General features: G+C 38.3%; 1 protein-coding gene across 1 annotated transcript in view; it reads right to left on the bottom strand.

The window, feature by feature from the left end:
* The window catches only part of mahj (LisH and WD40 domain-containing protein mahjong), a 70610-nt gene that overhangs the window by 41466 nt on the left and 12208 nt on the right, over positions 1-16936 (bottom strand). Inside the window, exons 3-13 of the mRNA XM_089643655.1 lie at positions 15846-15983; positions 13960-14084; positions 13289-13464; positions 12745-12852; positions 12261-12392; positions 10124-10209; positions 7612-7779; positions 5764-6009; positions 4521-4745; positions 4014-4174; positions 2826-3048 (exon numbers count right to left, since the gene is read on the bottom strand). Coding sequence (XP_089499781.1) covers positions 2826-3048; positions 4014-4174; positions 4521-4745; positions 5764-6009; positions 7612-7779; positions 10124-10209; positions 12261-12392; positions 12745-12852; positions 13289-13464; positions 13960-14084; positions 15846-15983 — 1788 coding nt within the window. The remainder of the gene's footprint in view (positions 1-2825; positions 3049-4013; positions 4175-4520; positions 4746-5763; positions 6010-7611; positions 7780-10123; positions 10210-12260; positions 12393-12744; positions 12853-13288; positions 13465-13959; positions 14085-15845; positions 15984-16936) is intronic.

The following is a 16936-nucleotide window of genomic DNA, read 5'->3' as shown; positions in this document are numbered from 1 at the left end:
CCTGCAGAACTAACTTGCCAATGGTCATGCCTGCGGGGAGAGCAATCTTGCTGTTGAACAGAATCAATTCGGATATCGACATGTTTTGCATCAATGAAGCTTCCTTTAAAAGGCAAGCTCTATTAACACTGGTATAGTTGATATACACCATAGACATATGAATATTAGTAGACCTGCCCTAAGTGATTAAAAGCGTATTAGCCCCACTCCCCATACCGGTTCCATTGAGCCGGCTGGGCTCGCATATGGCCTCAAGTGAAATTTGAAAACGTGACGTCGTCATTCTTGTGCGAACTATGGTCGAGGCATCATCGGTTCATTTTACGAAATAACACGGCAAAATGTTGACTTGTGATATGAAAACTTGTAAAAATAGATGTGAAAAAGAGAATAAACCCAATTGTCGTATTACATTCCATAAGTAAGCATTATTTTACTTTATTTTAAGCTTATTCACACCGTATTATATGGATCAGTTTTAGAAACATATACAGTAGAACCTCGTTAATTCGAAATCCAGCGGACATCAAAAATCAAATTTCGAATTAACGAATTCCCACGTAATTCGAAATTTTATGAAAAAAAAAAAAAAAAAAAATACGCCGAAAATCGATTTTCTCGGCCGCCTCTACAAATCCGGGTGGTATTTTAGTTGTAAATTCGTATTAATACCAATTATTTCTTTATTTTCGCGGTCGATTACCGTAGCGGCCGGCCCTTTAAATTCAGATATTCGCAATAAATTCGTAAAAATGCTATATATTTACGCGTAAATCGAGATTTTGATGCGGATTTCGGTCGCGGCCTACCCTTTAAATTGAGATATTCGTAAAAATACGATATATTTCCGCGTAAATCGAGATTTCGCGGTAATTTTTCGTCGCGGCCGGCCCTTTATTTCAAATATCTGAATTTGAATTCGTAAAAATACGATATATTTCCGCGTAAAACGAGGATTCGCGGCCGTATTCTGTCGCGGCCGGGTCTTCAAATTCAGATATTCGAAATAAATTCATAAAAATGCTATATATTTACGCGTAAATCGAGATTTCGCTGCCGATTTCGGGCGCGGCCTACCCTTTAAATTGAGATATTCGTAAAAATACGATATATTTCCGCGTAAATCGAGATTTCGCGGTAATTTTCTGTCGCGGCCGGCCCTTTATTTCAAATATCTGAATTTGAATTCGTAAAAATACGATATATTTCCGCGTAAAACGAGAATTCGCGGCCGTATTCCGTCGCGGCCGGCTCTTCAAATTCAGATATTCGAAATAAATTCGTAAAAATATGATATATTTCCGCGTAAATCGAATTTTGTCGGCAGTTTTTCGACGCGGCCGGCCTTTTAAGTTTGAAGTAAATTCGTAAAAATATGTCATATTTCGGCATGGATCGAAATTTTTCGGCCGATTTCCGTCGCGCCGTATTTTTTCAACTCGGATATTCGAAGTAAAGTTAGTAAAAATACGATATATTTCCGCGTAAATTGAAATTTCGCGTCCGATTTCCGTCGCGGTGATGAAATACGATATATTTACGTGTAAATCGAAATTACGCGGCCGAGTTTCGTCGCGGCCGACCCTTTAAATTCAGATATTTGGCGTAAACTCGTAAAACTACGACATATATCCGCGTAAAATGTATTTTCTCGGCCCTTTAAACTCGGATATTCGAAATAAATTTGAAAAAATATGACATTCCAGTGTAAATCGATTCAGATTTACAAAATAATAATACTAATTAGGACGATGTATAACCACGTAAAAATACATTTTTCGGCGTTTTACCGCCACGGCTGACTTTTAGATTCAGATTTACGAAATATTATGATTTATTTTCGCAAAAATCAAATTTTTTCGAATTACACGAACTAATTTTCGTGCGCGGACAAAAATAAATTTCGAATTACGAATTAACGAATTTCGAATTAAAAAAAATTTTGTATGAAAAAATTTTTCAGCGGAATTTTTTTTTGCGAAAATTTCGAATTACGCGTTTTTTCGAATTATCGGGGTTCGAATTAACGGGGTTCTACTGTACATACTATCACATCACAATGTAGCGATTCTCAAGTGTGCTCATCGTTGTTTACTGGGGTAAGTAAATTATGAAACATTTGTAAAAGTGTCTTAACTAAATACTCTGAAACTAACTACGACTCTGCAAACAGAAGAAATTTACTTTGCCGAATTTGGACTTCGCAAATTAGTTCATAACGTGGCGAGTAATTTGCGCTCCCATGTAAAAATGTCTATTCATTCAAAGGCAGATTTTACTTTTAAGAACTAAATGGTGATATTATAATGCGAGATGCCTATTTACTGTCAGATTGATTTATTGACGAATCACAGTCAGCTTAACCCCCTTCGTTCTTCAACAGTTGATTTTACCCCTCGCCATTATCTTCTCGTCTATTAATTCCTATGTCTGTGATATACACACTGTTAATATTAATCTAAGAATTATTATTATAAAAATATTTTAAAAACGCATTGAAATTAACAATTTTGTAATGTTTTTGAAATGAATAAACAAATTGAATTGAATTGAAAATTGGACTGTATTTCATATCATACCATTGAGATAGTATTACAAGTTGGAGTGTATGTATATTCCTGAGTTTTATCACATTTTACTGCTAAATAAGCGTTTTTTACAATAAAAATAATACACTAGGCTTTCCCGTAAATAAATACAGTATTGACTTTTAAAATTAAAAATTATAACAAATGACAAAACGACAAGCTAGAATAATATTATATGTATCACCTCTAAAAGCAGTGACGTTGAATAATAATATAGACAGCTTGCACGCTACTCACCCTGTGCACGGGCGCACACACGCAGTTGACGAGCACCTTGAGCGCGGCCTTCTGCACCTCGGCATCGCCCACGATCTCCCCCTCGGCCGCGCCCAGCACGATGTTGGTGCCCACCGTCAGCCCGTCCTCGGGCATGTCCACCTTCTCGCAGAGCGTGAGCTGGGTGCGTGGCGCCACGCAGCACGCCGAGATCACGTCCAGCGCCGAGCGCACCGTCTCCGCCCTGGGGATCAAATCAAAACTATTACAATAATGCTCATGCTATGCACCACACTCATTTTAACCCGTCGTATCCCGGAACCGCATATGTGAGTGCGGCACATTCTATACGAATCAAAAAAAATATATATATATTTATGTGCGATTTTGACCTTTATGTATAAAGAATTTGTATGAAAAACAAGGTCACAATCGCTTGGGCTATTCTCGTTCTTTACGCAGCAAATACCGGAATGACTTCTAGCTTTTCAGATTATTTACAAAGAATTTTTCTGTGGAATGCCAACGAAATATTTGCCGCGTTTTACAACCATCAAAGTGTCAAAGCGTCTTCTTTCATTATTTTTGATATAAATTGATTGTGGAAATAATAGATTTGAGGTATCATCAGAAAGATAGTTTTATCTACATTATTTTGATGTAATTTTTATAATATTTCACCCAAGAAAAGTGATGAAAATTAACTTCGTAAGATTATCATAGAAATGTCAAAATTTTTACGTCATAATGAATAATTATATTTTTAGCATTATTTATTTACAGGTTTCTTGTACAAAATAATATTATTAGTAACAACAATTGTATAAACTACCGAAATCTGGAAGAATTGTTATCATATACTTATATAATGCGACACAAAAAAAATTTAAGTGGAAACTTGACGTTTGATTTTGGAATTTGAGCTTTTGAACTTTTTCGTGTGAATTTCCTGGTATCGATGCTCCGGGAGGTTTGGTTAAAAACCAACGAAAGTCGACGAAACCAAGAAAGTCCCAAAACCGTTACTTTTCTGCGCTAGCTGCTTCTGGGTCTAGTTATTTTAATGTGCGCTCCTCAGCGGTCAACTTACGACTGACGTCGTAATTTATACAAATCAATTTTCAAACCCTTCTAGCTCCATAAATATGGTCACATGCTTTGCCCCTAGCTCGTCGAAATGATACCCAGAATTGGGTATTATTGACTCACCTTCCATTAAAGTTCCACTCGTAGGAGAAGGCGATGATCTGCAGCAGCAGGGTGACCCCGCCCAGCCGGAGCAGCTGATCGCACGGGGCCCAGCGGGTCCAGGCCGCAGCCTGCAGCCTCTCGATCTGCTCCTGGATCTCTTCCGGAGACGACTTGCAAGCCTGCCACACACACATAATAATTATATATTTTATGAATTACTTATATGACAAGGATGGACTTGGAGATGGATCAAGAGTCTGGCTGGAGAGCCAAAAGGACTCCTTAAGTGACTTCTCTCGATCTATGCTACTAACATAGAGTAGTGGAAGCATGGAACTAACTAAATAATGGAAGAGATTTGGTTCTGGAGAAACATACTCCTGATGGGGACCAGCAGAACCATTGGCAGGTTGTCAGCAGGAGGAAACTTATTATGAAGTTTGGCCAGTAAGAGGTGCCAGTAAGCCAAGGATGAAGCAAGCAAGTTTTGACAGCATCACAGCGTCCATCATCGGACTTTATTACCTTGTACGCAGGTTGCTGGGCCTGCGCCTCGCCGGGCCTCCCCTGCCGCTTGAGTGCGCCGGCGCGGTGGTGCAGATGACTCTCGAGGTATCGCTTGAGCGCGACGCACACGTGCCGCACGATCTGCCGCGCCGCGCATGACTCATCCTCCGACAGCCGCACATCGTCCTCCACCGACAGGATGGGCAGCGTTGAGATCACATTGTAAAGCTTACGCAGGCCGTCCTAGAAACAGATCCAATGTAGGTAAAATATGTTGCAACAATTATAATAATAGTAAGAATAATAACTCCATCTGTACAGGGTGTTACTAAATGAAAACTTAAATGAAATTCGATTAGAACGACCGAGAGATCAAAAACTACACAGCCTTACCTTACCTTAACATTCAGTCGGAATCTCCGACACACTCATTATTACAGGCGACATTATTATTCGTCTCAAGCGCGTGACATCACCAAACACTGTTAATTTTTTAGATCTATTGAGAAAAAAAATCTTTGGAGAAAGACTAAACTTTCTCGCTAAATCCTTTTACAGAACACAAACTATTTTACCACAATTTTTTTGATATTTTATTTAACGAAGTGGGTCGCGGGTAGCTCATCACTGATCTACAGTATTTGGTAAGACCTACGTCATCTCAGTTGGGTCCACAACAAGAAGCTTGTTCTTCACGTCTGAGGTCAGCCTTTGACTTCACCACGACTCTTGGAGAGTAGGGACCGAAAAGTCGTTAACACCTCACTCTAATTTGTTCAATTTGGAAACAACTCATAAAGGTATCGTCGTGTCTCTCTTATTTTAATGGTGAGAAATATGATCGAAAGGTTGTTAGAAAAAGAAAACACCATGCTTTATATTCAAATCTAAAAGTTAACCACAGAAAAATTTTAAAGAACACCTCTATAAAACTAAAGTTTTTGAAATTGAGATTAAAACTTTGTAAATTTTTTATAAATTATATTTATACAAAATTAAAAAAAAAGTGAGGTGATTTACTAATGCATTAGTCTAATAAAACTTTTTTTTTTTTTTTTCGTTTTCAATCATTTTCGTTCAGTAAAAACGTTATGTTATTTTTGCGTTACAAAATTATACATTTAAAAAATGATGCGTATTTCTAATAATAAAATAAAATTTGAGAGCGTAATTCATCACCTTTCAAAAACAGTTTTTAGTTTTGGGATTTTATTGCAAAGTGGAAATAATCTGAGAATATGCAAGAGGCGCAAGTGGTTACCTGGTTGTCGAACTCTTCCAGGATGACCCGGAACTGGAAGGAGAAGCCGAAAAACATAGTCGCGTGGCACCTTCCAGAGTCGTGCGAGCACTCGAGCAGCCACAGGGCGTAGCGCACCAGGTCGGCGAGCACGCGGCGCGGCAGCAGACACACGCGCTCCATGGCCTCCTCGCAGTACGCCAGGTAGTACATGCAGATGGACACTCCCGTGGCGGCCACGCTCGGCCGCGGAACTTCCAGGAACCTCTGCAACCAGAAAAGATTACAGACTTTATTCTATTTTATTTTATGATTTTGACCTAACCCTAGCAGATTTACCAGGAACTCACGGCACTCGCCTCCATTTTATGGTATTTTGAACCTTAAAAAATGCTCCAAGCATACTAAAATAAATCTTGTTCGCTTGGCATGGAAATAATGTATCTCAATATTATTCTAGCTTGACGTTTCGTCACTTGCAAACAAACGCAAATTTCATGTCAAATGTCATAATTTTATTTTCAAAAGTAATATTTTTATTGTAAAGGACGCTTATTTAGCTGGAAAATACAATAAAACTTAAGGAAATTTTCTTATTTCTTCTTTACATTATATTTTTATAATGCATGAAAAGTTCTAGCTGCCTTTTTGCTTATGACGGCAGTATACTCCCAATCATACTGCATACTCCTCTCCTTTGGCTCTCTGAACCCGCAGATACATCCCCACTAATATCAGGTCAGAGATTGCAATACTGAGGGAATACAAGAAGGCGGTGCTAAATGATATCATCTCTGATGCTGCTGAAAACCCTTCTGCATCGAAGAGATAGAGAGAGGATCTTCAAATTACTTCTTATTCCAGAAGATAGGTGGAAACTTGAGTGGAAATCTGCTGACGTGGAGAGTGCCCATCTCGCGCACGATCCCACTGAGAGACAAACTGGGTTCTCGCTGCCTCGTAAACTTTGGTCCGCCATCAATAGGTAAAGGTGCTCCTATGATGCATAGGTTTATCAATGGTCGGCGATGTGTGAATGCAGTGCCGTAAAGACCACCGAACGAATACCCACTTATTTCATTCCCCGCAGGGATTGACGAGGTTCACAGGGCGAGCACGTGAACTGGCTCGCAGACATAGATGACTCCCTCTGACCCCCCCCACCATATTAACCTTTCCTCATCTGTGGTGTGTATTTACTACACATTACTTCTAATAACTTTAATAACTCTATAAATATAATAAATTCTGGGTTCAGATTTTAGGTATTCCTCCGTTATACATTTATGCACTGAATTAAAAAATAATATATTACATAGTTTTCAAATTCAATTAAAAAGTTTTTTGTTAAAAATCGGGAACAAATACACAAATACAATCAACCGTGTGATACTAATACGCGAAGAGTGTGCTAGGAAATGACACGCTATTGATGTCCCGCTTTAATTCGCTATGCGGGAACATGAGACATCCACACTTCTGCAGTTGTAGTTTTTGATTTAGACCATCGATACCTACGACCGCACAGCTGTGTTTGTGCCAGCCGCCAGCCGCGCCGCTAGCCAGTTGGCCGCGAACCGTCGTTAGATGTGGACCCCTCGCACGTTTCTTTAGCATCTGCCGATGGTTTTTTCATGTTTTCAGCAGTTAAATTACAATTATTATCACTTTTGATATAAAATATAATAAACATAATCGATTAGCTATGAATATTCATATTTTTCCGATATTAAATCGCCTTTTTTGAGATGTGTGTTGACTACACAGCACCGGAACGCGTGTATTTTTTTGGCACAGTAAGGGAAAGGTTAAAGAAGAAGAGTAGCATAGTGTGGTGGCCATGGCATTAATCAGAATAATTTGACATACCTGCAGTCCGTTCATGTTGATGAACTCTATTGAGAACTTCTTGTGACACAGCAGCGCCGCGAGGTATTTGAGTGCCTCAAAGGCGAGACGCGAGTCCCGAGATTCACGCAAATTGACGTACGCCAGGATCAGCTCCAGGGCGTTCTCCGCAAACACATGGCTCAGAAACTACACACGGGCAAACAATAATTAATAAATAAATAGAATTCATTTGAGGTAATAGTCACATCATTTTCAGATATCTCCTGGCTAGCAGTAACAGTAACAGTTGACGCACATCGTCTAGATCACACTTAGGGGGTATTTCACTTTGTCGAGCTAAATATCTGACTAGCTATCCGTTGGCTGGCTTTAAAGATCAGAATAACTTCGTTATTCAACGGCGACCGTTTCACCATTGTTGCCGAGCTTCCGGATAGATAACACTCGAAATAGTCTGGCAACATCGCAAAATGTTTGCAGTTACTCCATCTACTGCCACGGCTGTCATGCGTCACAGTCCGCACACCGCAAAGTGTGCATTTTTTTGGTTATGTTATGTTGATTATCAGGTCATTTTAGATAGATTCGTGTCGAATTAATACATTGTTTCTTATTTTGAACACAATCGAATAATTCAGGATGGATCATACAAGCATTCAAATTCATTCAACAAAATTCGACTCACTTCTCAGCTGTTAAACTCGGAATGTTTTGACGCCATCTTTGATTCGAGGAATAGCGCCTAACGAGAGGTTCGAGCACTGATTAGTCAAATCGAACTTTAACCCGAGCGTTAGCGTTATTCAGATATAGTGAAAACGAAAAAATGACTAATCCGAGGATTAGTGCTTAGTCAGAACATAATCAGAGATAGTGAAATACCCCCCTTAGACTTATAAAATATTTCAGGGCCCACTATTTAACTACTAAATTAGTACATTTTAATGACATGAACAAAGACAATGGTCACTTTTTTGGAGGATTTTGATTATGGCCAATTTAAATGGGTTGTTGGCTGAATGATTCTGTGGTTCTCCAATCCGCAGAATCCAAGATTGCGTGATTACTTTCAGTGTGTAATAATGAGAATTTGGATATTTTCAATTTAGTTTTTATTTTAACAAAACTCACGTTACAATAATTTTATGAAGAAAACAGATCGCGTGCGTTAAGAGGAGATTTAGGGCTAAACCGGCGGCTAGACCACTGGAGAGAGAATGAAATATTTGCCGCGCAGGTTTACAGTGATACCAGTCTCACATGAATGTAGGTAAAAGTAATGTTGTCATTATTTTCGGGAGATGTAAACTCCCTATAATTTACCCTACACTTTTAAATGGAAATAGATTTAAATAGATCCTTCAGGCTAATTGGTACGCTTTTGTTATATCTCCCTTACTGTCATCTAAACGGCATTAGAAAAAGAAAACACCACGCTTTATATCCAAATCTAGAAGTGTGCACCTTTATGAAACCAAAGGTACCGACCGCAATTTGAAAGAAAGAAAAAAAAGAAAGTAAAAAGAAGGAAGAAGAAAAAACTTATGGAGACTTTGTGGTTTTATTAATTACTTTTGTAAGTAACAACAAAAGAGTGAGGTGATAGTAACTTTTGTAATACATTTGTCTAACAAAATGTGTGTTTTTATATATATTTTTTTAAAGGAATGTAAAGTGAGCGAATTTAATATTTTTTATATTTGCAATCAAAATTTTAATATTTAAAAATTAAATGTTCATTTCTAATAATAAATTATATGTTCATTTCTAATAATGAATTATACATTTATTTTTAATAATAAATTATATTACTATTTTTTTTGTAAACTAATGTTTTTAAGACAAGATTTTTTATGCATAGCACAAAGGGTAAAATTTATTTTATAAGCAATAATTATTAGCCTGAAACACTCATCCACATTGAAAAATCTCCTGATAAAAGATACATTAGTTTACAAAAAAAAAAAAAATTAATATTTGACGTTCTAGTATTTTCATTAAAAAATGTAGACAATTTGTCTCGACGCCATCTAATGAGAGAGTTGGCACTCACAATGCCTTTCTCATATAAAATAAAGTTGGTTGTTTTCAGGTGAAAAAATGTAACAAGCAGTAATTGTTGAATGAAACACTAGTATATATTGAATTATTTCGCGGGTAAGAGATAAGCCGCCATAGCTCAGTGGTCAGAGCTGTCGACCGGAAATCGAAAGGACACGGGTTCAAGTCCCGTTGGCGTCATGTATCTTTTATCAGGAGATTTTTCAATGTGGATGAGTGTTTCAGGCGAATAATTATTGCTTGTAAAATAATAAATTATATGTTCATTATCTAATAATGGATTATATGTTCATTTCTAATAATGAATTATATGTTCTTTTCTAATAATAAATTATATGTTCATTTCTAATAATAACATTTGAAAGCGTATTTTATCAAAGTTTTTAGTTTTCAAAGCGGAAACACTCTGACCTTCTAACAGAATATGCCAGAGGCCTGAAGGTGTATAAAGAATGTAAGAGATACACACCTCCTGGTACTCCCCCATGGGGGTGAGATATCGCAGTATCAGCATTTGTCTAGTAGCATCTGTTGGGGGATGAATTTGAATATTTCCTGCAAAAAACAAAAATAAAATAATAATTCATTATTGAGCTTGAGGTATATAAAACACCATCACAATCAACCATCAGCGCCATTTTGATTTTTTGATATTTGAACAGACCACACAAATAATATATTTTCACATTAACCTCTCAGACAAAGACATTTATATACTATGTGTTCCTTTGAGAACTGTCAAAACGTGATAATTTTTGTGTTATTTACGAGTTTTGCTAAAAGCATCATAACTCACGTCTTGGGAAACGTAGCCTCATTCTAAAAAATGTTTTGGAAAGATTATGAAATCCACTATCGAATTGTGTTGTTATAAGTAAATATTTGCGTTTCTAAATATATATTTTATGAAAACGTCAAAAATATGTAAGAATCGATAACCAATATTTCAAAGCCGTGAAAAATGAACTTTTTTCTGAGTATCATAAAGAAATAACACTTTATAAATTGAAGAAATATAATTAAAAACTATTAGTCACCTCAAAATATTAACCGTCCAAACTAAAATATTTTTAATAAATTATTTAGAAACGCAATAAATTATGAACAAACAAGATGACAGATTCAATCGGCTTAGATAATGCAGTTCTACGTTCCATAGATATTGTTGAATACAGACGCGTAGCGTTATTCATTATCGATACTCTGTTTTTTAAATCATGGCAATCCGTATACTAGTGATGGAAATAAATCGATTTTTGTAAAATCTCGCGCGTTTACGTGAAAAGACGTTCTAATGTCTTGACCCCTATTATCATATTTACGTCTTTTGACGTTCTAATGTTCTGAGTGGTTAAGGCCGTTCGTACATGGAGATACTAGTGAGTCTAGTTCGTGCGCACAGCATACGCTCCACTCACGATTACCCGCTGTACTATTTTGCTAGTGTTGGTTGAACCCTATGCGGGTTGCATTCACATTTACCACCCGTTTAACAGAAATGGCGCTCGAACGTGATTTGAACGTTAGAATTTGTTTTGAGGATGGGGAAATATTCATGTTTAGATAACTATAATTTATCACAATATGTAAGAAAGGATTTGAACTCTATACTAGTGCGTATTATTTTTTTCTTGTTAACTTATACAGTAGAACCCAGTTAATTCAAACCCCGATAATTCAAAAAAACGCTTAATTCTAAATTTTCGCCAAAAAAATATCCAAAGAAAATTTTTTTCATACAAAATGATTTTTGAGTTCGAAGGGCTGAAAAAATACGTTTTACACAGAAATATGTCGTAATTTTACGAATTTACACCAATTATCTAAATTTAAAGGGTCCGCGGCGACGAAACTCGGCCGCGATAGTTCGATTTACGTGTAAATATATCGCATTTATTTAGAATATCTGAATTTTAAAGGGTCCGCCGTGACGGAAATCATTCGAAATTTCAATTTACGCAGAAATATATCGTATTTTTATTAAATTTACTTCGAATATCTGAGTTGAAAAATCCGGCCCAACGGAAATCGGCCGAAAAAATTCGATTCACTCGGAAATATGACGTATTTTTACGAATTAACTTCAAATATCTGAATTTAAAAGGCCGACCACGACGAAAATCTGCCGAGAAAATTCGATTTACGCGGAAATATAATATATTTTTACGAATTTAGATCAAACGTAGGAAATGATCAAATATGGAAGGGTCGGCTGCGAAAATTTGATTTACGAGTTAACACATCGCATTTTTACAAATTTCAATTGAATATCTGAATTTAAACTGCCGGCCGCGACAGTAATCGGCCGCAAAAATAAAGAATATTTTGTATTAATACGAATTTACTCCTAAGATACTACCTGTATTTGAAGGGGCGACCGAGAAATTCTATTTTCGGCATCTTTATTTTTATTTTTTTCTCAAAATTTCGATTTACGTGGGAATTCGTTAATTCGAAATTCGATTTTTTATGTCCCGTGGATTTCGAATTAACGAGGTTCTACTGTATAATTTTTCCTTTCTTTCCATATTGTCTTATGACTTTCAATAACTTTCATGTGTGTAAATGGCGCTTATGCCGTTAATTCTAAATAAATAATTAAATACCTATAACATATGTCTCCATCTCTGCCCAGGAGCTGTTGGAAGCCGTGTCTGGGGGGGGTGGGAGATGGATCTTGGTGGTGGGGGGCAGGGGGATTCCTCGAGGGGGGGACATCATGCCCTCGGCCAGGGGACCTGTAATCAATTCAATCAAACAACCGGTTTATATCCAATGCATCTGGTTTCCACTGGGCGTTGAGAGTTCAAGCCTCTGCTAGATAAGTCCTCCATCATTGCACAAGCAACATGCACCCACTATGATGATATAAATAAATATTATCAGGTTATTCGTAACCTGAAAACCTGGTTAGTAATTTTAACGTATGCCTCAGGGAACTCATTTCAACAGCATTCGGTCTAACTTCATCCTTCCTCTGCCAGTTCCATGCATCACTGCCATACATCAGAGTTGGTATCAGCACTCCATTGTGGACTGCTAGCTTCGCTTCTTCAGTGTGATAAGTGTAGACACATCATGTGTACTTACTGGAAGCAGTTGTGTTGAAGCTATTATCGTTTGGCGCTGGTTGTTTGGACGGTGTACCTCCAGCTTCTTCGTCGCTGGCATTCGCCCCTCCCCCGTCGCTGTATCGCACTACGCAAAAAAAACACAGGTAATAATATATTAGCAGCTAGAAGTAGACTACATTTACGTTTTGGGATCTATATTTAGAAGTGATTACCACACGAGTCCCAATTCCCCAATTAGACTAAGTTGCGAAACTGAGGGAAAAGAGATAAGTAGAGGAAGATTGGGAAGCACCTAGCTGTTCAGATCTGGTCACTATGCACAACCAAACAGCCAAAGCCAATACAAGCAAAGTGAATGCTGGTATTTCACTTAGGTATAAAATATTTACTAAAAAGAACTTTTAACCAGAGGCCAAAAAATTGTTAAATTATCTATTTGATAAATAATTTTGATATTTCAAAATGTTTCATCAATTTCACTAAAAGTATTACAAATCTGTGTATATGTCCAAAGCCAGAGGCGAAAAGGCTCACGTAGAAATAAATTAGTTATGACTCACGTCGTTTTCGCGTGCCCTCCTCTTGCTGCGGCTGGTGCGGTGTTGGCGCGAATCTTGCGAAGTGTCTGGTGGCGGCGGCCTGCTGCTGGGCGGGCGGCTGCGCGGCCTCCTGTCCGCGTCGCCGCAGCTTGTGCAGGCGCTGCAGCATCAACGGTACCAGCTTAGCATTCTGCTCCCTGCCAATACACAACACACTCAATCAATCAACCATACCGTGTACTACACTGAGAATTACAGGACTGACAGACAAAAAAGGGTTTCTCATGTATGCTAAACACAGCGAAAATGGCTAACAATGAGAACATGATGAATAACATGGTCAAAATGATGAGCAAAGTAAGCTTGGTCAACACGGCGAACATGATGAATAACATGGTCAAAATGATGAGCAAAGTAAGCTTGGTCAACACGGCGAACATGATGAATAACATGGTCAAAATGATAAACAAAGTGAGCTTGGCCAACATGGTTAACACTGTGAACTTGGCAAACATGGCGAACACGTTAAACAACACCAAAATTGGTACTTGGCAAGCACGGTTATCAATGTGACATGGCAAACACGGCTAACGCGGCCAACATGACTTGTGATTTGGCAAATGTGTCCACCATTGTGACATGGCAAACCCTGTGACTTGGCGAACATAACAAATCTTTTGAACGTCACTTACCTGAACTGTGCGGCGATGTCCTGCACCTCCATGGCGGCGGCGAGCAGTCCGGTGGCATATGTCTGCAGTGGCTCCACCGAATTCTCTGCCCATCCATACAGGCGGTGAATCAATCCCTCATTATCCTAAACAAACAAACAAACAGTTCATTATGCATTAACCTTTACAATGTTGGTTTGTTCAACGCCACCTATCCAAGCACGCAGCGTGTTACGACACCCTCTTAAGGGGATAGCTGTCAATGGATCACATATGCGACAGCTGGTTGACCAGGTTAACAATTTTTCTTCTTCTTATTTTAAGATTATTATGAATAATTAATTGATAATGTCTACAGGGAAGGTGGGCATGTTCCAAATATGCGAAAAACGTGCCTGGAAAGCAGGAGAAAATGTACAAAGGAGTTACGCTAGTCTGTAGTGTGAAGGACAAAAATTATAAATGAAGCCAGTCACTATTACTGTCAGAATCCAATAGAGCGCAACAAACAATGTGCAAGCTGTAACTGACGCCGAGGGAACTTCTACTAAATATTAATACATTTTTCTAAACACTTTATATTGTGCTTTTTCTCGAAAATGTTTTATTAATTTAATTTACTGTAAAAGAAATTCTTAATTTAACTAAAAAAAAATTCTATTTAAAAATGTTACACACCTTCAAACTGCCGATAACGTAATTTGTATAACTCCCCCACCACCCACCCACCGTATATAATAATGTTATGTATGGATGGTGGTTGGAAAAGTATCATTCAGAAAGGAAACATTGCTTGAAATGACATTAGACATATTTGGCAACCTTCCTCTTTCCCACCTCCCGTCAGTCTCACAATGTATGTACCACAATAAGGAATTCGAGTGAAAATATATTTTGACTATCGAAAAATATGTTTATGTCGACAAAAAACATTGATTCTCAGAACTAGCTGTACCCCGTCACGTGTTGCTGTGTCTCAGTTAGTCTGTGCAGATAAAAGAAACAATAGTCCAACGTGACACAAATATATAATATAGTTATATGGCGTGTATTTATGGTGTGGTAACCCCATCACCATTGAAATACATCTGTGGGTGGAATTTGACCTCCTCCACAAATGTTTCCCATTGGCTGCGGTCAATGGCTACTCCCAGTCCTGCTCCAATCCTTTTCCACACACTCTGTCCACATCTTCCTCGGTCCAACTCTGGCCATTGTTCTCTCTGACATTCATTTTTTCTTTGTGCATCACAGACTGTAACCATTTACAATACACGTGTTACATTACATACATTATTATTAAAATAAAATAATATTATAATGCGTAACGTATGGCATTTACATGCCCCTTAGCGCCGTACCTCGTGTCATGCTATGCCGAGTCAGTACGTCTGTCAGATCACGGTGCCGTCCATGTCTGTAGTTGTATGGTACAAATAACTTATTATAGCCCATATCTATTCAATAATGTATAATGTTTTACCGTCCTCGATTGGAGACATTGTTAGAGCATTATCAGGTATCTAAGTAACTTTTACAGAATCTGTTCTAATTTCTCAAATGTATGTTTGCTGGTATGAGGCCCATACAGCTGAGGCGTATTCAATTTTAGACCTTACAATGCAGTTATATATAGCCATCATTGTTTTGGGATTATAAACTGTTTCCGAGATCTTATTACAAACCCTAGAAGCTTGTAGCATGATGATGTCAACTGCAATATGTCCAGCTCATCGCAACAGTCTTTGGGACCTACAGACCTACCTTACAATGATCCAATACTCAATTAGATTTTCAATAAATGCTCAAAAAAGCCTTCCATACAGTTTTTTAAATGCGATTATGGCATAAAGTCAGCGATTATTGGGTCACAAAGAACAAAAAATATATATGATTCATTTATTCACCTGGAACACGACGGACATCTCAAGTCCGGGCATCAGATCGAGCGTAAGACGGCAGGCGGCGATGTTCAACTTGCGAACGTCCCGCCCGCTGATGTTCAGGCGACTGTAGTAAGTGTCGCGGACGTAATCGTTCACCAACTGGAATGTAAAAAACATTGTATTGATAATATATATTTTTTAGCAAAACAAACATTTCCGGTTTACCAATAACCTTGTTTCAAAGACCCAATCCTGTCTGATTACGTCTAAAAGGGATCCAAATGATAATCTAGTCTCCTTCAACAGAAGCAATCTTCCGAACAGGCCTTCCATTGATATGCTTGGTGTAACTATAAGTGACCAGCTCAGGTACGGGGGCTCCATCGGAGCCAGAGTAAAGTTGGCCTCTCAGAAGCTGGGCGTACTGTACAGGGCCCGCAGATACTTTAATAGTACACAACTGCTGACCCTGTACAAATCGCAAGTGCGCCCTACTGTCGAATTTGGCAGCCATCTCTGGTCCGGAGCCCCAAAATACCTGAAAAAAACTCTTGACTCTGTGCAGAAACGGGCGGTCCGTTTGATAGATTCCCTAATCTTAACAAACGGACTGCAATCTTTAGAGCACAGGCGTCAGGTAGGTATGCTGTCCTTGTTCTATCGGTATTACAATGGAAGATGCTCTGAGGAACTAGCGTCATTGATCCCTTCGGCACCGGTGAGTAGTCGGGATACACGCCAAACGCGCGCCCAACATTTGTACACGGTTGACATTTGTCACATGAGAACGGGTCGCTTCTACGATTCGTTCTTAGGTTCAACAGCTCGGCTGTGGAACGAACTGCCGGCCTCTGTGTTTCCTCCCTCCTACAACATGGGACTCTTCAAGACCCATGTTCACTCCTTCCTCTCCACAAAAAGACCCTCCACACAGCATCCCCAAAGATGACATAGGCCCTGAGGGAAATTATTTTCTTCAGGGCCTCCTGTGTGGAGTTAATATAAAAAATATAAAAAAAAACCTTACAACATTAATCTCCTACTACCATCATTATATTTATTTATTTAGAATTAACGGGACAAGTCCCATTTACAAACATGAAAGTATTGAC

Source organism: Hesperophylax consimilis, chromosome 20, assembly GCF_061612785.1.
Source record: "Hesperophylax consimilis isolate HC1 chromosome 20, BYU_Hcon_1.0, whole genome shotgun sequence".
Classification (NCBI taxonomy): domain Eukaryota; kingdom Metazoa; phylum Arthropoda; class Insecta; order Trichoptera; family Limnephilidae; genus Hesperophylax; species Hesperophylax consimilis.
Note: the sequence above shows the minus strand (reverse complement) of the source record. Positions and strands in the feature narration are given on the sequence as shown.